The 27,047-nt window shown below is 43.6% G+C and overlaps 1 protein-coding gene across 8 annotated transcripts in view; it reads left to right on the top strand.

Moving 5' to 3' along the window:
• agap1 (ArfGAP with GTPase domain, ankyrin repeat and PH domain 1) overlaps positions 1–27,047 on the top strand; it is a 322,009-nt gene that overhangs the window by 262,408 nt on the left and 32,554 nt on the right. For all 8 annotated transcript variants that reach the window (XM_060919024.1, XM_060919026.1, XM_060919028.1 and 5 more), the window contains 3 exons: positions 15,650–15,804; positions 18,276–18,366; positions 18,461–18,683. In XM_060919024.1, coding sequence (XP_060775007.1) covers positions 15,650–15,804; positions 18,276–18,366; positions 18,461–18,683 — 469 coding nt within the window. The remainder of the gene's footprint in view (positions 1–15,649; positions 15,805–18,275; positions 18,367–18,460; positions 18,684–27,047) is intronic.

Genomic DNA, 27,047 nt, shown 5'->3' with positions numbered 1-27,047 from the left:
GCACTTGCGCGTGGGGCTTGGGATGGCTGTCATGCTGCTGCTGTACTGAAAGATCAGCCTGTCAGCAACTGTTATTTATGAGCTCTGCTGGCCAGGTTACTCCCCCATACACACACACACACACACACACACACATTCAGGTGAGTCCTGCCATCAACAGGATAGGGTTCTGCCAGGGTTCTGGTGAGGAGATAGTTGGACCTAGAATTCATATGGAACAATGTGGGTTCTGCTCAGGCCATGGAAGAATAGATCTGCTCCTTACTTTTGCACAGCTTTGTGAGGGGTCATGAGAGCTAGTCCACGTGTTTTTGTTGATTGAGAGAAGGCTTATGATCCTGTGCCTCAACATGTGTTGTGGGAAGTACTGTAGGACTGCGGGGTATCTGGGTTGCTACTTTGTGTAATCTGGTTACTGTGTGAGCGAAGTAATGGTTGTGTCTGCATTCTTGAAATTGTCTAATTTTTAAGGCTGGTGTTCACCTCCATCAAGGGTGTGTCTTGTCTCCACTCCTTTGTAATTTTCATGGACAGAATATCAGGACACACTCAAGGTTGGAGAGCTATCTAGTATGGCTAGCTAGAAGCAACATCCCTGTTCTTTGGAGATGATTATGGTCTTTTGGCACCATCCATGCTTGGCCTCCAACATGCATTGCTAGGTGTAACATGGCTGGGATGAAACTCAGCACCTCCAAGGTCATGGCTCTCCACCTGAAGGGAGCACACTGCCCTTTTGCAGTAAAGGGAGAGACCTTGCCCCTCACGGAGTAGTTTCTTGGAATCTTGAGCTCTTATTCAATAGTGATAGAAAAAGAGAGTACAAGATGCTGGTTGATGAGCTGATCAGGTCTGTGGCAGCTGTTGTACTAGTTTGTGGTCTGAAGCATGAGCTCAGTTTGTATATGAGGCTCACTATTTACTGGTGTTTACTGATCTCGATCTACATCCCTATCCTCACATACAGTGTCTTGCAAAAGTATTCATCCCCCTTTGTGTTTGTCCTGTTTTGTCGCATTACAAGCTGGATTTTTGGGGGGTTCGAACCATTTGATTTACACAACATGCCTAGTCACAGTTTGTCCATAACGAACACCATGTTCGAGCATAGGGGGGTCCATAAGTGCACGTGGCACCAGGACACCTTAGGTCGGAGGTCGATGATCGACTTTGTAGTCGTGTCATCTGATCTCCGACCCTATGTCTTGGACACTCGGGTGAAGAGAGGGGCTGAGTTGTCAACTGATCACCACCTGGTGGTGAGTTGGATCCGCTGGCGGAGGAGGAAGCTGGACAGACCTGGCAGGCCCAAACGTATGGTGAGGGTCTGCTGGGAACGTCTGGCCGAGCACTCTGTCGGGGAGGTCTTTAACTCCCACCTCCGGGAGAGCTTTTCCCAGCTTCCGAGGGAGGCGGGGGACATTGAGTCTGAGTGGACCATGTTCTCTACCTCCATTGTGGATGCAGCTGTTCGGAGCTGTGGCCGCAAGGTCTCCGGTGCCTGTCGTGGCGGCAATCCCCGAACCCGGTGGTGGACACCGGAAGTAAGGGATGCCGTCAAGCTGAAGAAGGAGTCCTATCGGGCCATGTTGACCTCCAGGACTCCTGAGGCAGCCGACGGGTATCGGCAGGCCAGGCGTGCTGCAGCTCGGGCAGTTGCGGAGGCAAAAACTCGGAACTGGGAGGAGTTCGGGGAGGCCATGGAGAAGGACTATCGGTCGGCCTCGAAGAAATTCTGGCAAACCGTCCGGCGCCTCAGGAGGGGGAAGCAGTACTCTGCCAACACTGTTTACAGTGCGGGTGGGGAGCTGTTGACCTCGACTGGGGACATTGTCGGGCGGTGGAAGGAATACTTTGAGGATCTCCTCAATCCCACTGTCATGTCTTCCACTGAGGAGACTGAGGCTGATGACTCAGAGGTGGACTCGTCCATTACCCAAGCCGAAGTCACTGAGGTGGTTTGCAAGCTCCTCGGTGGCAAGGCACCAGGGGTGGATGAGATCCGCCCTGAGTATCTCAAGTCTCTGGATGTTGTGGGGCTGTCTTGGTTGACACGCCTCTGCAACATCGCGTGGCGGTCGGGGACAGTGCCTCTGGAGTGGCAGACTGGGGTGGTGGTCCCTCTTTTTAAGAAAGGGGACCGGAGAGTGTGCTCCAATTATAGAGGAATCACACTTCTCAGCCTCCCAGGGAAAGTTTACTCCAGGGTACTGGAGAGGAGAATTCGACCAATAGTCGAACCTCGGATCCAGGAGGAACAATGCGGTTTTCGTCCTGGTCGCGGAACACTGGACCAGCTCTATACCCTTCATAGGGTGCTCGAGGGTTCATGGGAGTTTGCCCAACCAGTCCACATGTGCTTTGTGGATCTGGAGAAGGCATTCGACCGTGTCCCCCGTGGTATTCTGTGGGGGGTGCTTTGGGAGTATGGGGTTCGGGGCTCTTTGCTAAGGGCTGTCCGGTCCCTGTACGAACGGAGCAGGAGTCTGGTTCGCATTGCCGGCAGTAAGTCAGACCTGTTCCCGGTGCATGTTGGACTCCGTCAGGGCTGCCCTTTGTCACCGGTTCTGTTCATAATTTTTATGGACAGAATTTCTAGGCGCAGCCAGGGGCCGGAAGGAATCCTGCTTGGGAACCACAGGATTTCATCTCTGCTTTTTGCGGATGATGTTGTCCTGTTGGCTTCTTCAAACCAGGACCTTCAGCATGCACTGGGGCGGTTTGCAGTCGAGTGTGAAGCGGCTGGGATGAGAATCAGCACCTCCAAGTCCGAGGCCATGGTTCTCGACCGGAAAAGGGTGGCTTGCCCTCTCCAGGTTGGTGGAGAAGTCCTGCCTCAAGTGGAGGAGTTTAAGTATCTCGGGATCTTGTTCACGAGTGAGGGAAGGATGGAGCGTGAGATCGACAGGCGGATCGGTGCAGCCTCCGCAGTGATGCGGTCACTTTACCGGTCCGTCGTGGTGAAGAAGGAGCTGAGCCAAAAGGCGAAGCTCTCAATTTACCGGTCGATCTACGTTCCGACTCTCACCTATGGTCATGAGCTTTGGGTAATGACAGAAAGAACAAGATCACGGATACAAGCGGCTGAAATGAGTTTCCTTCGCAGGGTGGCTGGGCGCTCCCTTAGAGATAGGGTGAGAAGCACAGTCACTCGGGAGGAGCTCGGAGTAGAGCCGCTGCTCCTCCACATCGAGAGGAACCAGCTGAGGTGGCTCGGGCATCTTTTTCGGATGCCTCCTGGACGCCTCCCTGGGGAGGTGTTCCAGGCATGTCCCCCCGGGAGGAGGCCCCGGGGAAGACCCAGGACACGCTGGAGGGACTATGTCTCTCGGCTGGCCTGGGAACGCCTCGGTGTTCTTCCCGAGGAGCTGGCCGAGGTGTCTGGGGAAAGGGAAGTTTGGGCTTCCATGCTTAGACTGCTGCCTCCGCGACCCGGTCCTGGATAAGCGGAAGAAGACGAGACGAGAACATGCCTACAACTTTAAAGGTGAAAACTGTTGTTTTATTGTGACCCAAACAATAATTAAGATGAAAAAAACAGAAATCTGGAGTGTGCATAGGTATTCACCCCTTTTGTGTGAAACCCCTAAATAAGAGCTGATCCAACCATTTAACTTCATAAGTCACATAATTAGTTGATTTAAGATCCACCTGTGTGCAATCAAAGTGTCACATGATGTCTATATAAATCAATCTGTTCTGGAAGGACCCTAACTCTGGAACATTACGAAGCAAGCAACATGAAAACCACGGAGCATTCCAAACAGGTCAGAGACAAAGTTGTGAAGAAGTATAGATCAGGTTTGGGTTATAAAAAATATCCCACGGAGCACCATTAAATCCATTATAGCAAAATGTGTCCCCACTACAAACCTGACAAGAGAAGGCCCTCACCAAAACTCTCAGACCGGGCAAGGAGGGCATTAATCGGAGATGCAACAAAAACACCAAAGATAATACTGAAGGAGCTGCAAAGAGCCACAGCGGAGATGGGAGTATCTGTCCATCGGACCACTTTAAGCCATGCACTCCACAGATGGCCCTTTTCCACCAAAGCAGTTCCAGGGCTGGTTTGGGGCCAGTGCTTAGTTTGGAACCGGGTTTTCTGTTTCCACTGACAAAGAACTGGCTCTGGGGCCAGAAAAACTGGTTCCAGGCTAGCACCAACTCTTTGCTGGGCCAGAGGAAAGAACCACTTACGTCAGCGGGGAGGGCGGAGTTGTTAAGACCAACAACAATAGCAAGACCACAAAAGGTCGCCATTTTTAAGCGACGAGAAGCAGCAGCTGTACAGACGCGAAGTCATCCATTATTGTTGTTGTTGTTATTGTTGCTGCTTCTTCTTCTTCGTGTTGTTGTTGCTTCGATGTTCGCGCCAAGATTTATGCAAACGCAGCGACGTAACTGACGTATACAGCGACGTAATTACGTGGCTCCCCTTAGCACCCTGAGCTATGGAAAAGCAAACTGGTTCTCAGCTGGCTCGCAAGTTGAACGAGTTGTGAACCAGCACTGGCCCCGAACCAGCCCTGGAACTGATTTGGTGGAAAAGGGGTAAGAGAGGGGCTTTATGGAAGAGTGGCCAGAAAAAAAAGTCGTTGCTTAAGAAAACACATTGGGAGTTTGCCTAACAGCATGTGACAGACTCCCCAAACACATGTAAGAAGATTCTCTGGTCTAATGAGACTAAAAGTGATCTTTTTGGCCATCATGGGAAATGCCATGTTTGGCGCAAACCCAACACCCTGAGAACACCATTCTTACAGTGAAGCGTGGTGGTAGTTTCATGCTGTGGGGATATTTTTCATCAGCAGGGACAGGATAGCTTGTCAGGACTGAAGGAAAGATGGATGGTACTAAATGCAGTACAATTCTGGAGGAAAACCTGTTTGAGTCAGCCAGAGGTTTGAGACTGGGACGAAGGTTCATATTCCAGCAGGACAATGACCCTAAACATACTGCCAAAGCTACACTGGAGTGGTTTAAAGGGAAACATTTACATGTCTTGGAATGGCCTCATCAAAGCCCAGAGTTCAGTCCAATTGAGAATCTGTGGCATAACTTGAAGATTGCTGTACATCAACACAACCCATCTAACTTGAAGGAGTTGGAGCAGTTTTGCCTTGAGGAATGGGCAAAAATCCCAGTGACTGGATCTGCTAAGCTAATAGAGACATACCCCAAGAGACTTGCAGCTATAATTGCAGCAGAAGGTGGCTGTACAAAGTATTGACTTTGGGGGGGATACCAGAAACTCAGTTTCTGTGTTTTTTTTTTTTTATCTTAATTATTGTCACAATAAAACAACAATTTTCACCTTTAAAGTTGTAGGCATGTTGTGTAAATCAAATGGTGCCAACCCCCCAAAAATCCATTTTAATTCCAGCATGTAATGCGACAAAACAGGACAAGCACCAAGGGGGATGAATGCTTTTGCAAGACACTGTATGATCCGAGCTGTGGGGAATGACCAAAGGAATGAGATTGCAGGTACAGGTGGCAGAAATTATGTTCCTTCAGTGTTGAGCTTATTTGCAATAACGACGTAATCATGGGGAAAGCCTTGGATTAGAACTTCTAAACTGGGAGGAGCCACCTTTGGTGGTTTGGACACCTTACACAAATGCCCCCTGATTGTTTTTTTTTTTTTAGGCATGTCCTACTGGACAGAGAGCCCAGGTCAGGCCCAGGACCTGTTGGAATAATTATCTCACAGTTGACTTGGGAACATCTGGGGAGTCCCAAGTAGGACCTGGAATCTGTGGCTGTGAATAGAAAAGTCTGTACTGACTGTCAGCCTAATGCCACCCTGATGCCTTTTGGGAAAAATAGAAGAAGAATGAATGATGGGTAACATGACTGTCATGTAGGGGTGCAACGATTAATCAGCTTAATCAATTAGTTGGTGATGTCATCACGTGTGTGTTACACACTAACAAAGAATAGAAAAACAGAGCACAAGATGCTGGCTGATGAGATGATCGGATCTGCGGCAGCAGTGTTATAGCTGTTGTTCATTTGTTATAGCTGGTGTGTGTGTGTGTGTGTGTGTGTGTGTGTGTGTGTGTGTGTGTGAATTGTAGTTTGTAAAGCTGACCTTAGCTGGTATGGAAGCACATCCTCTATGTTGGAGCATGTGAAAAGCAAGCACGTCGGCTCACCTGATGAAGATTCATCTCGGTAAGTTAGTTAGCTAACTAGTTAGCTAATATTAATGTTAAAAGCTGTCTTATTTCACGTTATGAACTGTAACTTTTATTTGAACTGCATGTCCTCTTGAATTGTTAATGGAGTTGGAACAGGGAAGCAAATAACAGCCTGTTATTCACAACGAACCTGTTCAGTTTAAAATAATGGTTACAATTTTAAACGTAGCATCATTATCATAATGTCATGGAGATGGTTATGGCTGGAGTTGGTGCTGCTGCTGACTGCACAAGTTTGCAGATGTCTGGAGAATTTGATATTTTCCAGCTAAATCCCAAAGAAAATTCTCCACCTCTTATTTCTGCGCTTGGCCAAAGTGAATGATTTATGGATTTGTTTGATATCATCAGAACTTGACTTTGGGGGGAAAAGTGACAGCCTGAATAACTAACATCTCCATTTAGCGTGAAACTGGACAGATAGAGGGGGAAACATTTATTTAGAGCACAATTCAATGCGCATTTCGATAGAGACCGGATTCTAGAATCAAAACAAACATATGACTTAAATGTAGATTTCTTAAATGGAGGGTGATGGACAGAGCTGCAACACGCAGGAGCGCGCAGTCAGTCATTTACCAGCAAAACCAACTAGGAGCTGAACTGTCGCTTCTGTTTCTGTACTGTTTGACTGTTCACTGTGTCATTTATCACCATTTACTAAAGATTAACTCCATTTCAATGAACCAAGTTGTTTTAGAAGTGCTGGAAAAACCTACCGGCATTTTTAAACGTTTGTGTACAAACCGAAATATTCCATCCTTATGCTTCATCACTTCACTTCTCATCTGTATGAACATTATCTGGTATCAAGAAATGAAGAATGTTTATTCACGCTGGCTGTTCAAATATTTTCATTTATTGGATAAAACTTTGTAAAACAACTCCATATCTAGTTTCACCCGCTGTCATTCAGTTCCACCGCAACTTCCTGGTTCCAGTGGGGAACCGGGGGCTGTACTACTACAGGGAAATAGGGGTGTCTGGTGGTACGGTCTATTTTGACAGGTGTTTTTTTTTTTGTCAGTGGTAAATATGGGTGCTTTGTCTGCACAGGAGGGGTCTGGGTGAACAGGGTGTTTTGTATGTTTGTTTGGTGTTTGTTTAGTTGAGTATTTTATAATAATTGAGGTATTAACCAGTTAATTGATTTATTTTTGGATATGGTTTGTCTGGTGGGTGGAGCTACAGCGAGCCTCTCAGAAGAACATGTGGAGATGCTGAATTTCGTCCTTTTCAATACAGGACTATGATTGTAACCTAATTTAGTTGTAACAGAGTTCAGAAAGCACAAAGCACAGACTGTACATTTCTGTCCTCATTGTTTAAATTTAAATGGCTGCTTGATTTACTTGATTAAAAGAAAGCAGATGTAGTTTTGTTATTCATTGCTGCTACTTTGCTTCTCCTTGGTTTTAAATTTTGACAGGAAAAATGGATATTGGAATGTTTATTGATCTTTTGTATCAGCAGGAAAGTTCATTAAAAGATGATTGAATTTTTTAATGAAGTATTCATCTGTATTGTCTTTATTGTTTGTTAGCACATGCATAAAACACCTTCAAGCTAAGTTTAAAAGCCGATGGCTAAATAAGTTATTTGGTAATTGGGCGATACATAATCCGAATAATCGAGGATTTGTTTCAATAATTGACAGATTATTCGACTATCAAAATAGTCATTTGTTGCAGCCCTACTGTCAAGCAAGGATGAGACAAATAAAGAAAAACTGACCTCACCTTTAAGAGGAATGCATTTACAGAACATGCTTGCATAAGCAAAATTAGGCTTGTTAGAGTTTTATGCTAGAATCAGTAAGTTATTGGACACACATTTTAAAGTATTAGCACTCATTTGTCTCAAATCATAAGTTTCATATTTGTAGCTGTCTGTCTTTAATCACACACACTGCCTGTAATGAGAAGTTAAGCAGTGTGTGTCCTCTCTTTAATTTCAACTCTCCTGAGCACCTCTTGTGCCAATAAAACTCCCTCAAACCCACTAATCTTTCACCCTGGAAATCAATAAGTCCCAAAGTGCCATGTGTCTTGCTGCTGCTTTTAAGTGTGCTAACACAGAATTGAAGCTGAAGTAACATTCGTGTGCTGCTTGGCTGATCACAGTCCATCATAGATCATCTATACGGGAATAAGTGGCCCTTGTTAAGTAATTACCACTCACTAGGCATACATTTTTCAAACAATTTGTTTGAAACATTATCCAGGAGCAGCGGTGGGGGGCAATGAGAGGTGCATGAAAGTACCTGAGCCCAGTTGAGTGAGAGGACAGAGGCAGGCTTTAAAGTACAGGGTGAGAGAGAGAGAGAGAGAACATTCCTGCCCCTCACAGATGTCCTCTGGCTCAAACAAGGGTGACTCGCAACTCCACTGTTTAATTAAGGTGTTCTACAAGTGAGCCAGCAGGAACAAAGATCACATGTCCCTGCTCTGTCTAATGATATGGTAAAATGGACATTGCCATTCCTCTTGCTCTGTAGCACACTACTAAAGCGAACCGGTTCTGATCCCCAAAGCCATTTTAAAGTGACCGTTTCATCAATGGAGCAAACCTTTGAACATAAAGAAATACATTGAAATACATTGTTATTGGTTAAAATGTACGTTGAAAGGTGAATAAAGTGTGGCACAACTGGACTTTGAGAAGTCGTCTCTTTCTAACACCCTGCTTTCTGCTAAGGTACCCCAGTCTATTGTGTGGAAAATAGCTTTTTGCCGGTGACACAAGTGTTATTTGTACAATTTTCTAATCGCACAAACAGGTTTATTTTTTCACGGCTACTGTTGTGTGACAAATGTCCTTGCTGGCCCAAGGGAAAGAGAGAGCTTGGAGGTAAAATGGCTACACTCTGGGTCAGACTCAACACAGCCTGTGAAATGAGGTGTTATTTAAAAAAAAAAGTGGTGAAGATGCACTGTGTGAGGTATTAAGGCCAGTTTATGCTGACAACCCAGTCCTCGCAGATAGCGTCGCAGACAGTGTCTGCGTAGCCCCCCCACCTTCGCAGACGCTCTGCGCGCACCTCCCAAAAATTGTGACCACCGCAGAAGCCTCGCAGACAGCGTCGCAGACGAGGGCTCTGATTGGTCCACTCTACATCCGCTGTACACGCACTTCCGCTTCCCTACTTTCCCGGTTTGTTTTGTTTTCACGACCGCCATTTTTAAAAACACGAGCGAAGATGGAGCAGCACGAAGAGCGGTTGATCGAGGAAGTACATACATCTATACGACTCCAGTTCTAGTCATTATAAGTAACCGGAGGATAAACACTCCACTAACTACACCCACCAACTACTCCTAGCGATTTCGCGACTTCGCGCCCCCTTGCGTTGTGGCAGTGAATAACATCGCGCACGCCTATTACTCCCCGCTCAACGATAAATTACAACTGTCTGCGAAGAGCTATCTGCGAAAGCCTTGTCGCAAGAGCATGCAGAGGCCTTTAGTCTAACTGTATGAGGTTGCACAGCTCTAGGAGTGCTTATCTGTAGTATTGTTTTTCTCATGACCACCTTGTCCATGTTTTTCAAAAGCACATCACCCTTTGTACATCTGTATACAATACTGTTGCACATATAAGGAATAAAACAGGAAAGGGTGTGCTGTTGTAGGAAAATAATCAGTGGTTGGGTGGTGAGAAAATAAATCCTGATCATTAGAGAGACCTTTTAGAGAAATTATGAATGAGAAATCACAGTGCCCTTCTTTCAGCCCATAAATGCAAAGTTTGCAACATTGGCTATGACTTGAAAGATTACTATCAGAAAAGAAGGGACCATCTTGTTCATAATTATAACATGCAAACAGTTGCCTTGCGTGCTACCAGATATTCAAAAGAACCTGGTTTATCTGAAAACTTTTTGTCGATGTGTTGGATGATGTAATGTCATGGAAGTCAGTAAGGAAGAGGTCAAGGCCCTGCCCCCTTCCTTCCATCCCCTGCCTCTTCCCTGCCTCTCTCCCCCACCCCACTTTTATTTACTTGTTCAATATGAATACATATTTCTTTCCAGATGCGGACAACTTGTGTAATATTTTCCAGGTTATTAATGCTGTAAAAGGGTGCAAATAATATGGGAATTAATGACCTGTGTCACAAAGCAATACTGTGTGCTTTGACATTTCGCTCGGTTAATTTGTGTTTCCAGCCATGTAGACTCCAAGCTTTGCATCCCCTCCCCCCAACACATGCACGCACACACACACTTCTGTCTGCGGCCCAGGCATGTAGTCTCTATGCAGGCAACAGTGTACTTCGTGGATGGGGTTTGTGGGTAAAGGTTGCTTGTGTCAGACCACAAATTGTTTTGTGAGTTTGCCCCAAAGCAAAAGTGATGCTCATATTGTAAGACTGTATGTGTAACAGTAACCATTTACAGTATTATACCTGGAAATTGCATCTATGATCACTGTTTCTGTGAACCTGAACTGAACCATCTGTGACTTTAACATGTTGGTGGCATGCTGTCTGTACTGTAAAGGCTGGTATAATCTGTTTAGTTCATGATAAAATTTTGATAAGCCTTGTTTGCATGTTCTCTTCATAAGCATGAATATGGCATGCTTCAGGTGCTGTGGAAATCCCATAAAGCACAGCTAAATTGTTTAGATTTGATTACTAACATTTGCTGTTTGTGCATTAGTAATAAATCCTGGTAATCTGGAACAGAATAGGCGTAGCTGATTCAATGAGATACTAGCTTATTTACCACAGGTTTGTACCTTGAAAATGTACTGTGTATGTTACAGCAGATTTAAATGATAGTCGGTCACCTCATTTCACAGGAAACAGGCAGGGAGGGGAGGTATAGCAGCCTAATGCCCTTTCTTTGTGATTTTGAGTTTTATTAATCACGTGTTACACATGCTTAAGGGAATGGGGGAGGGCATGTTTTAAATTATGTCTCCGTATCTTGCCTTTCTGGATTGTTGGTTTCCATAATTGTCCTATGCCCACCCTTTTCCTCCAAAAAGCAGCGCAATTTAATTAGGATGGGAATGTCATGACTGACCCCAGAGGGCCTGGTGCCTTTGAAGGGTGGACCCAATCTAGGATAGGACGCTCCAGTGATCCTAAACCCAGAGAAACACTTAGAATAGGATTGTTACATTATCCAACATTCCTTCTTTAAGTCTTTGTGTTGAGGTTGATGGGGCATGAAAGGGTTATTTTAACCAAACTGTGGATGAAAACTACTGGTTTTGGTAAGTGTCAGGTGATCATATTACCAATGGTTCAACTCTGCCTTTAAGCTGCTTTTAATGGTGTAGTTTTGTTAAATTGGGCATGGTTAGCAGGTGGCTAATTGTCCCTTTGATCAAGAGGATGCTATGGATCAAATAGCCACAACTCTTTGGGTTTACTGTGAGGATAGAAGCAAAGCACCACAGACATGTTGTAAGGCAGTATTTCTTAACCACTGGGGCCGCGAAGCGCCATCTAGTGGGCCACAATCCCCCCGGGCAAGTTGAAGTTAATTTTTAGTCAGGTACAGAGGACTTTCATGTGACGTCATCGTAACTGTGGATTTGTTTACGTGGCCGTGTTGCCTGGTGAGCTTTGTGTTTGCCAGCAACCGGCACAAGTGTGCTGATAGTGTAGAGTTGGCTAAACACCATAAAATATGCTAGATATCGGCCCTGGCTTGTTTATTACTATTAGAAATCTATGTTTGAGCTGACCATAATAAGCTGACCATAATAATACCATCATAATAAGGTATTTTTCTTTATCGGGAATTTCCCATAACATTCCGGCACAAAACCTGCCTCGAAATGTCGGTAGGCATCTGTACTTTTGTCTGCTTTTAGCATCTCCAGTACTGTATATTTAGAAGTCCAAATACTAAATAGTTCAGGATGTTGTAGTGTCCCAAATGCGGTAGCTGGCTTGCCAAACACTTTTCCAGTGGAATAAATACATTTGTGGGGAAATTATGAACAAGGCTTTATTTTTGTCATGCCCCATACACACAGAGCGAGCGCAGAATAAATAAATATGGTTGTGGGTAAATTATATGGATCTGTGATGCCTGCATGATTCCTGCTGGAAGAGAAGAGCAGGGAGGATTGAGAATCAAGCGGCTGTGGTTTGTTTATACCTGATACTAAAACTTAGCAACCATCACAAAGACATGAACAAAGCCCAAAAATGCCTCCTTACCCAGGCATAAACAGTACAGGATTTATCTTGTAGTGTCCTGATCCCCAGATCTTTAACCCAGCCACATTTTAAAAAGCTGTACTCCTCCATGCTCTTCCAGGTTTTCATCTGTTTGTCTGTGTAGAACGTTGTCTACAGCGCCAGGTAGTTTGAGATGTCAGGGAATTCAGTGGATGGATAATTTTCCAACTCCTTGGAAAAATCCTTCTTTGCTTATGTGTAAGGATCTATCCCACTAAGTGGTTTCTATATCCACTTCTTTTGAGTGTACTTCTTGGTTTTAATAACTTGCTTGTTTGCTGAACACAAACATGGCAATAAGTTCTTGTGTTAATGGACCAGACTCCACTTTTGGGTCATTAATCCCTTTTGACTGAGAATGTCCTGCATGCATGGTTTTATGTTGGCTTTTGGTGCATCCGTACAATTTTAAATACAATACCTACAACTGAAAAGTTTGGTTTTATTGCATTTATTTAATTCCTGGGCTCCCATCTGTAACTGCGAGTGATGCTGCATCCCATAAATACACTTTACAGTAGATTATTAGATTCTAATAGAATAGATGAGCCAAAATAATTGGGGATCTTTTTATTGGGCCCTGACTCATTATAAGTATGAATAGGTGAGCCTTAAAGTAGAAAAGGTTGAGAATCCCTCTTGTAAGGTGAAGTTGACTGATCAATTGGAATGTAAATGTTTTGAGCACATTGCATAATTTGCAATATGATCTAAAGATAACATTTTGTATGTAACACAATTAGGTTTATGTAATGTTGAGGATTAGCTTTTATAGTGATGATAATGGTCTTGCAGTTGTGGTCATTTGCCAACAGCTGGAAAACACATCAAAATGCCTTTTTTTTTCCCCCTGCCAGTAATATACGTTGGCAGTTTTCTTGAAGAAAGCATAAATATATATATATATATATATATATATATATATATATATATATATATATATATATATATATATATTTTTACCAAAACAATGGTTTAATTAAAAAAATAATAATTCCTTTCAGATCGCCTTGGCTGTCTGCAAAGATCATGTGGCACAAGTAGGAGTAAGTTTATGCATCAGTAAGCATTAGCTTTTATTGCTTTTATTATGATATTGATGGTCTTGCAATCCTCAAGTTTTGATCCTTTTGGTAGCAATTGCTGTGCAAATTATTCAGAGTGTGGGTTCCATCATTGTCTTTAAGGGATTCAGGGTTTAAACTCTTTTCTAGTATATGTGGTGGTCTCAGCAGGACCTTGTGTGATAGGATCCCAATTAGCTGAATGATTGACTGAGGAATAGAAAACGGAGAGTGAGTTTTCCTGCTGATTGAGCTTGTGAAATTGCCTCTTGGGGAGAAGAGTCTGTCTTGGTCTGGTTCTCTTGGAACCGAGTGTGAACAGAACAGAAAGCTCGGAAATTGTTTGAAGTCTTAGTAGTTGATGGGATAATGATTTCAAATATTATACACACTTTGGGATATCATTAACGAATTATTCAGGAACTGGAGATGTTTTGTGAATTTGAGCGTCTGTTATCCTTTGTGGGATTTATGTAATTCTTCTGTCAATTAAGACTTTTTGGTATTCTGTTACGATGATTGTAAAAAAAAATTAGATAAGTTAAAGTGGGCTCTTGTTTGCTCTTTTGCAGATGCTCCTGACTGGCATAGAGTTGAAACTACTTGTGTGTGCGCATGTGTTTGGGTACAGGGATGTTGCCTGACTGATTGCTGCTTCATTATGTAATTACTCCCTCCTGAGTAAATTATAAACAGAATGTGTAAAGTGTGTGATCTCCTGTGCCCTGGAGATCAGGTTTCTGGGGGGTTCCCTTTGAACGTGATGCACAGCGAGGTCTCATCAATGTGAATTCTTTCAATTGGCCATCTGCGTGCCCTTGCCAGCTACATCCCTCCCTCCTCACCTTGTCAATACCCTTTTGTTCTTAAGGTTTTCCAAATGTGACCCTCTGTGTAGCTAAATAGACTCCCTCTGTCCCTTAGAGCTCAAAGACCTGACAGACTTTTGAAGGTCTGCTAAGCCCAAATGCACACCCGCTCTCACACCCACATTTTCCCATTTTCCTGTCTTATTGACGTGTGATTGGCCCATTAACCTAAACTAGGCCCTAGTTAGTAAATCCATATGTCACCTTGTTGCTCAGGGCTAGTGACTTTTTTTTTTAACTGTAATTAGTGGGATATTGTAATTTGAGGCTCCAGGGAAGTCCTGAAGGTCAGGAAATCTTACAATGTGTGTCCTATATAGCAGGTGCACTCCTGGGACAAGATCCTGCTACGGGTTCTTTCAGGCTCTTTATGTATGTGATTAAAAGTAATGAATTTGTGTATTGTAAATAAGGTATTCCTTGTATGTTTGGCCCATCCACGCATGTGATAAATCTGAGCTTGACCAAACTTGTGTCCATAAAGCACTGAACTTTGATTGTAGAAAAGGGATGCACAAATATGGATTAAATACAGTCATGCTTGACCTTATTTAAGCCTGATATAATACTAAAGATTGCTGTGGATACTGCTAAATGGATACCATTTAAGATTTGCATTTCCCAGAACCATTTTATGCCCAAGTCTGTCCCTTTTTTCAGTATATAACATCACTGAATACTGTAGACTTGTACCTAAGAACTGCTGCTATGATCATTAAGAGTATGATGATCATACTGCAAATCCTTTCAACACCCTTAGTACTGTTTTACTACAATCGTGGAAGAGTATGATTCATTATCTTCCTGTCTGGCGTCACCCAGAAGAGGACGGGTTTCTTTTTAAGTCTGGTTTCTCTCAAGGTTTCTTCTTCATGTCTTCTCTGGGAGTTTTTCTTTACCAGTGTCACCTCTAGCTTGCTCATTAAGGATCAAAATATGAATCTACATTTGGATTTCTGTAAAGCTGCTTTGTGAAAAGTGCAGTACAAATTGAAATGAATTTTATTTTCTCCTCCCACTGACTCATCAATGCAAGAAGTAGAAACTTTCAAGGCAGATGGGTAGCTCAGTGGTTAAAGCTCTGAGCTAGTCAACAGAAGATTCTCGATTTAAGTATCTGATCCTGTGCTTTGAGCCATGCTTGTATCCAAAATTCCCCCACTGAGAATAAAAAAAAAGAAATAATAACATAATGATTTAAGCTGAATTAATCTTTGTTTTTGAAGCACTGTAAATAGTGATAGTGAATTAAATAGTGAAATATGTTCTGTCTGGATGTTAACTCTTGGATATCTTTATCTTATAGAACAAGAGGAGAATTTTGAGTTCATCATTGTGTCACTGACGGGCCAGACATGGCACTTTGAAGCAACTTCTTATGAGGAGCGTGACGCCTGGGTGCAGGCCATCGAGAGCCAGATCCTGGCCAGCCTGCAGTCCTGTGAGAGCAGCAAGCAGAAGGTAGCATCTCACCATGCCTATTCACATCACACCACCTTCAGAACAAGGAGCATACTTTGTGTTTGTGCTGGAGGATATTACTGCGGCAGGAAGTGTGTGTGTGTGTGTGTGTGTGTATAAGTAGAGTAAAAAGTCTCTGTCAGCCAACAATCAGTCTGTCCAAAAGGATACCATGGGTCCAAGCAGTGTAGATATAGATAATGTAGAATAGAAACATTTCACTCTGACACCCAACTTTTGAACATTATTAAAAATTTATTCTCAACAAACGTTTCGGCCTTCTTCAGTGTCGTAAAAAACATAGTGCTGTGGGCTTGGTCTTGTATATACAAAATTCTATACACTTCAAAATAAAAGACAAAAATAAACTATTAATTACAAAATATCATAATTAAATATTATTAAAAAGAATGTGATTTTTAGATTTATATTCTTTTCGCTTGTTTAACCCATAAGGGGCTAAAGTAAACAATTGCGACATTCAGTATGCTTCTCTATTTAGAAGCACGTTGCCTAAACTATCTTGAGCAGCATTAACTATTGCTTCTGTACAAATTAATTCAAAATCATTCAAATTATGGGGAGACTGATTAAAATGTTTAGCTACTTCGCATGTTTTTTTTTTTTCTTCATACTAGATTTATGGTTACGAAAACGTACTTTAAACTCTGTAGTACAAGAGCCAACATATTGGAGATTACATTTACAGCAAGTTGCTAAATATATTGTATTGCGGGAAGTACAAGAAAGATGTTGACGAATTTTGTAAATCCTTCCGGTTACGTAACTGACAAAAAAATTTGACTCTGCAAAAAAGTTATTACATAAATCGCATTTTTTGTTACACCTTGTTCACGCCCTTGATTATTGACTTCCGTGTCACCACGCTTGAGTTTAGAAGGCGCCAGAATATCCTTAAGATTTTTAGGCCTTCTGAAAGCCAAAATAATACTACCCTCCGGAAATACTTCTTGCATGAAAGTAGAGGAATGCAAAAAGCTGAGATTGTTCTGCAAAATCTTACCGATATCCGGAAGGTTAGGATTAAAGTCAATAACCAAGGGCGTAACCTTATGCTCAGGCTTAATTGTCCTAGGCTTAAGTAACTCACTCCTAGGGAGAGAAGCTACTTGACCAATTTTGTATATATAAGACTAAGCCCACAGCACTATGTTTTTTACGACACTGAAGAAGGCCGAAGGCCGAAACATTTGTCGAGAATACATTTTTAATAATGTTCAGAAGTTGGGTGTCAGAGTGAAATGTTTCTATTCTACATTATATATTTTTTTCTTTTTTTTTCATTCATTCATTCATTCATTCATTCATTCATTCATGTGAGTGTGTAAATAATATCTAACAGCAGCAGCTCATGACCATAGATTTAGTTTGGACATAATGACATTTAATAATGACGTAGTCTCAAACTAAATTAAGTCAAGAGGCTTTCATACCTGACCTGTGCTATAGGTTGCTATCTACTGTAGTGAATTTTAGAGTAACCCTGTAATAGGCAGTTGAGAGCTGACAACATACAGTGATCTAGTGTACAGTCTAGCAGCTCATTTTGACCGTTTTTAGCATTCTTCAGTTGTTCTCAATACAGCAGATGTGTTTCACATTGCCATGCACACTGAAGAACTAATATTATTAAGTAGGTTTGCCAGGTTTCAGCAAAATTTCCAACCCAAATACACCACAAAAACACACACACAAACACAAAAGACCTGGAGTTAGCTGAAAAGATACAGGCGAAAAGGGAGATGCATTTTTCTTCTTTTTCGCTGTCATTGTTTGGGGAAACAGTCACCGTGCCGGGGGGGGACATGAAATATACAAATGTAAGAAAAAAGAAAGATGGACAAAAAGCAAGAAAACTAGAACAGAAGTAGAATTAAACTATAGTATAATTTAAGTTGCATAGAAGTGAATAGAAAGCATAGAAGTTTGCAAATTGAGTATAATATGCAAGAGTGTCTTTGATATTAGATTGACTGTTGTACAATGATCTTTTATCTACATAAGTAAACATTTGCTGATATTCACCTCCCCAGTGTATACACTTTCGCTCAAAATGTCACCACTGCAGCCACCTAAACCTATCCGCCACCACACACACGATTACAATTGGCAATTACTTTGCTTTAGAGTTAATATGGCCCCACTCAGATTGCCTGATCCTCTGCTCCAGCCTCAGTTCTCTACCCGCTTGCTGTGTTTATGCCCCAGGCCATGACTGCCTGATGTTTCAAGTTCCTTTTACTGTGCCTACATTCTATTTATTTCCCTCCTCTTGTTTTTTTTGTTTGTTTTTGTTTTCTTATTTCTTACTTTATCTTAATGTTGCCTTGTGCAGGTCAGTGTATGGCAGTTACAGGTCTTTGATCAGAAATAATAGTACCATGTCAATAATTATTTTATGATTACAGGGAAAATTGTGAAAATTTGATTGTGTTTGTGTTGATCCACAGTCGCGCCTGACCAGCCAGTCTGAAGCAATTGCACTGCAATCAGTCAGGAATATGAGAGGAAACTCTCGTTGTGTAGACTGCGAGGCCCAAAGTGAGTTAATCTGTTATTAATGCCAAGTAAAGTGACTGAGTACAAAATATGTCCTTCATAAAGACACGCACTCTCTTGCTATTTTGCAATGCAGACCCTGACTGGGCCAGCCTGAACCTCGGAGCGCTCATCTGTATCGAGTGTTCAGGTATTCACCGGAACCTCGGTACTCACCTTTCCCGTGTGCGTTCTCTTGACCTGGACGAGTGGCCTCTCGAGCTTATCAAGGTCATGTCTGCCATTGGCAACGACCTGGCCAATACTGTGTGGGAGGCCAATGCACAGGGGCGACTGAAGCTCGCACCTGACGCCAGCAGGTAAGATGATAACGTTGCCTTGCAATTGGGACAAAGTGCTCAAGTATCCTTAAAACAGCTCTTGCCATATATATATATATATATATATATATATATATATATATATATACCACCTATCCTACATCAAGCAAAGGATCAAACTAAAAGCAGTAGATGGGGGTCTGAAGGTGGATTTTATACCTTCAAACTGTAAATATTCTGGAAATTTGTATAATGAAATTTGGATTTACCTACAACTTTCCCACTAGCTGTTCTCTTTCCTCTTCTCCCCCACCATGTGCCTCGTTCGTCTTCCCCTGCATCTTTACCCATGTAATTATTGGCCAAGGGGGTCCGGCCTCACTAGCCATAATAACAAATTAGAGCTGACTGCCAGCCACGGGATTATTGACTCCCCCTTTCGAGACGACCTCATTACTCACCGGCAGCACCTTTTAATTACTTGGCCCCCTCCGAAAATCTTTCCTTATGGATCCGCCATTTTCGGATGCGCTGCGTCAATGCGCTAATGCGTTTACTGTTTCTCTCGTGGCCGTTTATTTATGTACGCGGAGCTCTGTGGCCCTGCACAGAAGAGGGAGAGATTACACCAGTGGTCGATACTATCTCAATTAACCCGAGCTATGGAGCCCAACACATCAGCCATTGCTCTGTCACTGTCAATAGCATGTATCCTACTGCTTTTTAAGTAGCTCCTGACTAGCCCCTTCCTGCTCAAACAGACCAAGAGACTCCTTAGGAAATATGCCATGCGTTTAAAGGCCTCATGTGTAGGATGTGGAACATCATAAAATTTTTCATAATGTAACTGAGAAGACATAAAATCCATAGATGGTGTATATTTATAATATGACAGGATACTGTGATAAGAAAATCTGAACTAGTAATTGTATGAAATATGAAATGTTAGACACTCATATAAATAATGGTCACAAACAGCATTATTTCGTGGTGAAATGTGCACTTGTGCAACAGTATTGGGTGTAAATAAGTGAACTAAATGTAAATACTGTGATGTAGGGAAAACCATGAGACGTCACTGTTCAGTTAACATGCCATAAGTTGTTTAGTACCTGTTTACAGAACACACAGCATATATCATTTAGCTCATGTTTGACTTTGCCCAAGATGCTCCCCCCCTCTCTCTTTCTCTCTCGCGCTCTCTGTCCCTCTCTCCCCCCCTCCCCTTTTTTAGTCAGTTTTATTTCGGAGTGTGTGTGTGTCCTGTGTGTGGTTATGTTTGACCAGGGTGAAAAGTAGGACTGTCAGTAGCCAGAGCTGTGTTGCATATAATTTGCTCCCCCGTCACTTTCTCAGGCAGCTGAATTGATTAAAATTGTAGTCATCCAGTTGACGTGGGACGGCCTTGGGCTGAGGTGCCCTTGAGCAAGGTACCTAACCCTTGACTGCTCCCTGGGCGCTCTGGTGTGGCTGCCCACTGCTCTGAGTGTGTGCGTGTGTGTTCACTGCTTCAGATGGGTTAAATGCAGAGGATGAATTTCACTGTGCTTGAAGTGCGCATGTGACAAATAAAGGTTTCTTCTTCTCTTCTTCAAATTGATGAGTCTAAATGGATAAAAACGCAAATGAAATCACGGACAGTGTGAGACTGGAAAGGGTTTTTTTTTTTTCCCCCTTACGCTGAAACAGAGTTTAACCTAACTCTGTTTCTGTCCCTTCAAGTGTATTTCAGTTGCATTTAAGAAAAATATATTTCATTCAGGAAAATATGATTGTGCTTAATATAATTTATCATCTCATCTCATTATCTCTAGCCGCTTTATCCTGTTCTACAGGGTCGCAGGCAAGCTGGAGCCTATCCCAGCTGACTACGGGTGAAAGGTGGGGTACACCCTGGACAAGTCACTAGGTTATCACAGGGCTGACACATAGACACAGACAACCATTCACATTCACACCTACGGTCAATTTAGAGTCACCAGTTAACCTAACCTGCATGTCTTTGGACTGTGGGGGAAACCGGAACACCTGGAGGAAACCCACACGGACACGGGGAGAACATGAAAACTCCGCACAGAAAGGCCCTCATCAGCCACGGGGCTTGAACCCGGACCTTCTTGTTGTGAGGCGACAGCACTAACCGCTACACCACCGTGCTGCCCGATAATTTGTTATATTTGTATATTTTATTTATTTACTTCTGTGTTAAATACACTCAACAGACACTTTAATAGAAACACCTGTACCTCTGCTCATTCATGCCATGGAGTCATCCAGTCATGTGGAAGCAGTGCAAAGCATAAAATAGACAACATGTCCTGCCCACCTGAGCTAACACTTGATTATCAGATTCTCAATACTGGGGAGACCACACTTTTCCAGCACCTGCAAGTTGGACACCTTGTCCTGCCGTTTGATGTTGCAGATCTTCCGCAGACATCTTTGGTGGAACTGCTCAAGCTGGGTGATGTGTCGACAGTAGGTGGTCCACGTCTCACAACAGTAGAGTAGGGCACTCAGAACAACTGCTCTCTACACAGCAATCTTGGTGGTGACTTTGATGCCGCGGTCTTCCCATAGTCTCTTAGTGAGTCTGCTGAAGGCAGCACTGGCCTTGGTGATACGCAAGGTCACTTCTGCATCCAGGGATCCATTGCTAGTCACAGTGCTGCCCAAGTAGCAAAATTAATCTTAATCTCTGTGTTGTTGATGACAACAGGTGATGGCACAGCATTGCAAGCCTGTGAAGGTACTGGTTGGAACATGGCTTCTGTTTTGCCAAGACTGATTGTGAGGCCAAAGCATCTGCACGCTGATGCAAATCGATCCGTTATGCACTGGATGTCTTCATGAGAGTGAGTTACAAGTGCACAATCATCCGCAAACAGGAACTCTCACAAGATAGCTTCAAACACTTTGGTCTTGGCTTGGAGTTGACGAAGGTTGAATAGTTTTCTATCAGTTCGAAACTGGATGTACACTTCTCTGTCAAAGTCCCTGAAAGCATCCATCAGTATTGCTGTGAGCAGAAAGGAAAAAAGTGTGGGGGCCAAAACACAGCCCTGCTTCACTCCGTTGTTCACTGGGAAAGGGCCAGATGTGCCTCCACTTTCCTGGACATGTGCTTGCATGCCATCATAAAATGAGGCAATCAAGGTGACAAGCTTTTCTCAGCAGCCAAACTTGAAAAGTATTCTCCAAAGGCCATGTCGGTTGACAGTGTCAAAGGCCTTGATTAGGTCAACAAAGACCATATGGAGTTCCTTATTCTGTTCCCGGCACTTTTCCTGAAGCTGTCGGACAGCGAAGACCATGTCGCAAGTGCCTCTGCCTCCTCGGAATCCACACTGTGATTCAGGAACAACTGGGTCAACCACGTGCTCGAGCAGTCTGTTAAGGATGATCCTGACAAGGATTTTTCCTGCAGTGAGCAACAGGGATATCCCACAATGATTGTCACATGAAGTCTTGTCTCCTTTTCTTTTGTAAATGTGCACTATGGAAGCATCTTTGAAGTCCTGTGGGATCACCCCAGCCTTCCATATGGACTGGAACAGGGAGATCAACTTCTTTTGAAGAGCATCTCCTCCTTCCTTGTAAATGTCAGCAGGTATGCCATCAGCTCCAGGTGCCTTCCCAGATGATGTCTGCTTCAAAGCCTTTACAACCTCATCACTAGTGCGGAGGTCCGCTAGGGATTCCTTCACTGGCAGTTGTGGCAATACTTGGATCGCCTCATCTGATACGGTTGACTCTCTGTTAAGGAGAGTGTTGAAGTGTTCAGCCCAGTGCACCAGTATGTGTGCCTTCTCTGTGAGTAGTGTAGACTGGTCAGAAGACCGGCACTTTTCCTGAAGCTGTCGGACAGCGAAGACCATATCGCAAGTGCCCCTGCCTCCTCGGAATCCACACTGTCAGAAGCCATACACTTCGCGAAGACCAGTATGGAAGGTTTTCATGTCATGAGTGTCAGCTGCTGTTTGGAGTTCTTCAGCTTTCTTTTCCCACCAGCGGTTCTTCATCACTCATAGTTTATACTGGAGGTGCTGTCTTGCTTGCTGATAGTCTTGTTTCTTTTTCATGCAGGTCTTGTCGCTGAGGTGGTCCTTGTGGGTCTTGTGAAGACTGCTGATGAGGCTGCTGATTTCCTCATCATTCTCGTCAAACCAGTCTCTGTGCTTTCGTTTGACAAAGCCAATGCTATCAGCTCCAGCACTGTAAACAGCATCCTTGAAGGACTTCCACTCCTCTTCAACATCATCCTCTGAGGGTTCAGCAGCTGAGAGGGACTCTTGTATCCTGCCTTGCAGTGTCTGCTTGTTGTGGTGGAGACAAGTGACATTCAGCTTTTTGAGTGACTTTTTTTCCTGGCTGATTTGATCTTACAAGCTATTTGGATGTTCATCTTGCTCTGGAGAAAGCGATGATCAGACCAGCAGTCAGCTCCCCTCATGCAGCGAGTGGAGTGAACGTCATGGCGATCTCTTTGACGGACAATGACATAGTCCAGTATATGCCATTGTTTGGAACGTGGGTGCATCCATGTATTCTTGAACTTGTCCGCTTGCTGGAAGAGAGTGTTGGTAATGGAGAGCTCATGCTGTGCACACAATGACCTCATCATCAAGCCATTGGAGTTGCACTTCCCTGTCCCATGGTGTCCAAGAACACTGGGCCAAGCGCAGTAGTCTGTCCCTACTCGTGCATTGAAGTCTCCAAGGATGATGAGCTTGTCCATGCTGTCCACCTCTGAGATGAGGCAGTTCAGGTCTTTATAGAATGCCTTCTTCGCTTCGTCAGGATTTGTCATTGTTGGTGCATAGACACTAATGACAGTGGCATAGCGGTCCTTTGTGAGCCTGAGTCGCAGGGACATGAGGTGGTCGTTAACACCTTGAGGCAGATTGTCTAGCCTTCTTGCAAGATTAGTGCGTATGGCAAAGCCAACACCGGAAGTCCTGGGGCAATCTTCAGGCTTCCCACTGCAGAAAAAGGTGTAGCCTCTTCCCACTTCCTCAAAGTGCGTTTCACCTGCCAGTCAAGTCTCGCTGAGGGCCGCTATGTCAATTTGATATTGACCAAGTAGGCTGGCAATGAGAGTGGTGCACCATTCAGGCCTCTGTTGCCTCTGTCCAGGAGAGTTCGTACATTCCATGCCCCAATGGAAAGAGGTAGCTTTGGTGTTCTTGCTCTTCTTTTTGTTTTGACCGCTGACTGGATGCCCAGACAGGCGCAATTACCTGCCAGATGCAGTAAAGGGCAGGCTTTGTTTAGGGATCCTTTTTTCTCCCCCTCCCCTCTTGGGGAGAGCAGTGCTGTCCCTGAAAAGGGCTGCTTTGTTACTGTAGGTGGATACGAACGGCGCATCTGCCCTGAAGTCTACGAAGAATGACCATCAACCTACAGCTGCCTGCGTGCAGAGTCATGGCTATAAACTTCCAGTGGCATCCTCCACCTATTCCTGTCACCACTTCTCCATCGCCGCAGGGCTTGGTATAGCTGGTATAGAAGGTGCCTCACTTGATTCCGGCGAACCTGGTTGCCTGACCAGCACAAAGACTTTTTATAGTGAGGTGGGACTGTGTACTTTCCACTCCACTCACTCACCTACTTATGCTCATTGTCCCACAGGTGCAAGAACTGCCATGTGTGAAACGGCCACAGCAGGTGCAGCTTTCTTATTCGGAGTATCCGTCTCCTAGGAAGATGTCCGGCCAAGGATATCGAGCTCCTCCTGCCCTGCTATTTACCCCATAGCTAGAAGGTTTGTTTGAAGTACCCATCTCTTAGGAGAATTTCCAACCAAGAATAAAGCGCTTCTCCTACCCTGCGTACCTATTTTACCCATAGGCATGGGGGATTCGTGGGGGCAGAGTCATCCATTTCCCGTCTAGTCATAGGGACTAGTCCACTGGCCATATATGCTGATGAGGGTATGCTTAAAGGAGATACGCAGAACCTTTATTTTTAAATACATTTCTGAGTGGATAGTATCTCCATCCTTGACTCTTGTATGCTGCATAAATGGGAATAATATATATGAGAGAGAGTTAAAATCGACCACAAAGTTGGCATTCGAGCTGCCCCGCTGAGCCAGGGTGGGTGACGTCACAGCGGGAACCAGTGCTATAGACCAAAGCCAGACTTGGCAGGCGAGAGTGGTTGCAGTGGCCTCTTCGTTCGAATTTATTGGAGATTCTTCAGTTTCCTCAGATAGGCCCCCACCTTATGAAATAAAGCTAGAGAACAAAGCTGTCTAGAGAATTGGATGGAATTGAACTGACAGTCTCATGTGACTCTCATTAAAACAGGATAGGCATTATAACTTATGCAACATACATGTACATGCATGCATTTTCACTGATAAAATGTAAAAGGCTAATTAAATGATCAAATTAACTGAGACAATCACATTCTGAAGCAACTTAAATAATCTTATACCGGTAACTTAAATACCCAATACAAGTTACATGTATTAATTGAAATGCAGGTAAACAATGAGTGGTGGTGTTTTTTGTTATGTAACCAAATGAGAGTCGCATCTTGCCCATCTGTCTTCTCGCTTCTTGAAGGCCGAGCTTGTGGCTGATTGTTTTGAAACAATCTGACTTTCAGTTCTTTGTTCATTCGCTTCTTCCACGTAAGGGCGAGATATTGCTGCCGAGGCAAGCGTATCCGGCGGGGGGGGGGTCCACTCGTTCTTCATTTTCTCCATACTGAGTACTCCACCATTACTGCTTGGCTCACACTCCGGGAGACCTGGTGCAACTGAACTTACTTTCCTTTTCTTGTAGTTTTCTTTTCCTTTAATTGTTGATACTGCACCCTCTTTCAGTGCGGGCTTATAGCCAACGCTCCTCAACAGATCAGAGGTTTTGTACGAGTCCTCAGTAAAATGTGCAGAGCAGAGGAGAGACCACTTCGTAGGCGCCCAATCCATGAATTTCTTGCAAAACGTGTCCAAATCTTTGCAGTTTGAACATTTTTGGGCCATGAATGCAACATAAATCCACCTTCTGTCGTGTTGCTGCACCTGCCAGCAACACATCTACGTAGCATGGCGATAAGTTAGCTCAAAATGGAGGATCGAAGTTGCAGTTAGCGCTGTGTTTTAGTATAGCGAAAATGGCGACGAGACCGATAGCCTTCCTTTTGTGACGTCACAGATGTCAAGGTCATTCGCTCAGACTGCTACCTGTATGAATCACTTTAATCGTAAAAATTACTATATTAGAGTTATTGTTTAACGCTTAAAACTATTCCTATGCCATTCTTGAGGTCTCAAGGCATTTATAAACAAAAAGTGAGGCCATGGTTCTGCGTATCTCCTTTAAAGAGCAGTATACATATATTTTGGAATTGCAGGTTACTGTGCGTGTGAGGGAGAGAGCACGTATGCAGCAGCACCTCTGCCTTGTTCAGGATTGGTGGCTGATAAATGAAAACCCTCCCTTGTGGTCTCTCAAGTGAGTAATAGAGCCCGAAATTTCATTTTGCAAGCGACTGATTTAATGATCCAAAGGGTAATTAATGGGCTGATTATCTTAATGTTAAATATGGCCAGCAGCAATTAGACTGACCTCCTGCCTGTCAAGGTCTGGGCCGTTCTCGCCTTTCAATTAGGGCCGCTTTGGAGGAGGGGGAGATGGAGAGAAGTACCCATTTCCTCCACACCTCCACTTCTTGGTCCAGATCATCCCTTGTTCTTGCACCACTCAGAACTCAGGCAGATGTTATTTTGGAGAGCCGTGGTGCCATGGCACGGTTGTCTTGATGGTACTTCCAAGAGAAATGCCATTTACATTTTTTCATTAATGTGTGTGTGGTGATTTTATTATTATTTTTTTTTTTGTAGTGGCTCTCCTTTAATTTTGTTACACACATAGTGTGTTTGTTACACACTATTTGTGCAAACAAATAGTGTGTTTGTTACACACTATTTTATTATAGAATATTACATTGTCCCTGCTCCTTCCTCACACAGTTCCCATTTGTTTATCTAGAGCCTGCCTTCTGAGATATCATGGGTTTCTCAAGTTTTTTTTTTTTTTTTGGTTTTGTTTTGTTTTAATACATCCAACCAAAACATATCCTCATGCTAGTTTACCTCATCATGGTTTGAGAATGCCATCAAGCTGGAACTCTGTTACAGAGAAGTTAGAACAGCAAGAATGCACACAAGCCAAGGGATTTTTTTTTTAAATTGAAATTAGTGCTCAATTAAGGGCTTGGTGAAGAGGTAGATCTTAAGTCTTTGTTTGAAGACGGTCTTAAGAAGCCACTTCATTCCACCAACTGGATCCCTGTAAAGAGAAGGCAATCAAGGCACGGATTGCACTGGCTGATTAGACTTGTGTACAGTGTGGCATGCCGATTTTACAAATGTTCAGACCTTGCTTCTTT

This window comes from Neoarius graeffei, chromosome 4 (assembly GCF_027579695.1).
Source record: "Neoarius graeffei isolate fNeoGra1 chromosome 4, fNeoGra1.pri, whole genome shotgun sequence".
Lineage (NCBI taxonomy): Eukaryota > Metazoa > Chordata > Actinopteri > Siluriformes > Ariidae > Neoarius > Neoarius graeffei.
The sequence above is the reverse complement of the archived record's forward strand: the minus strand, read 5'-3'. Positions and strand labels throughout refer to the sequence as shown.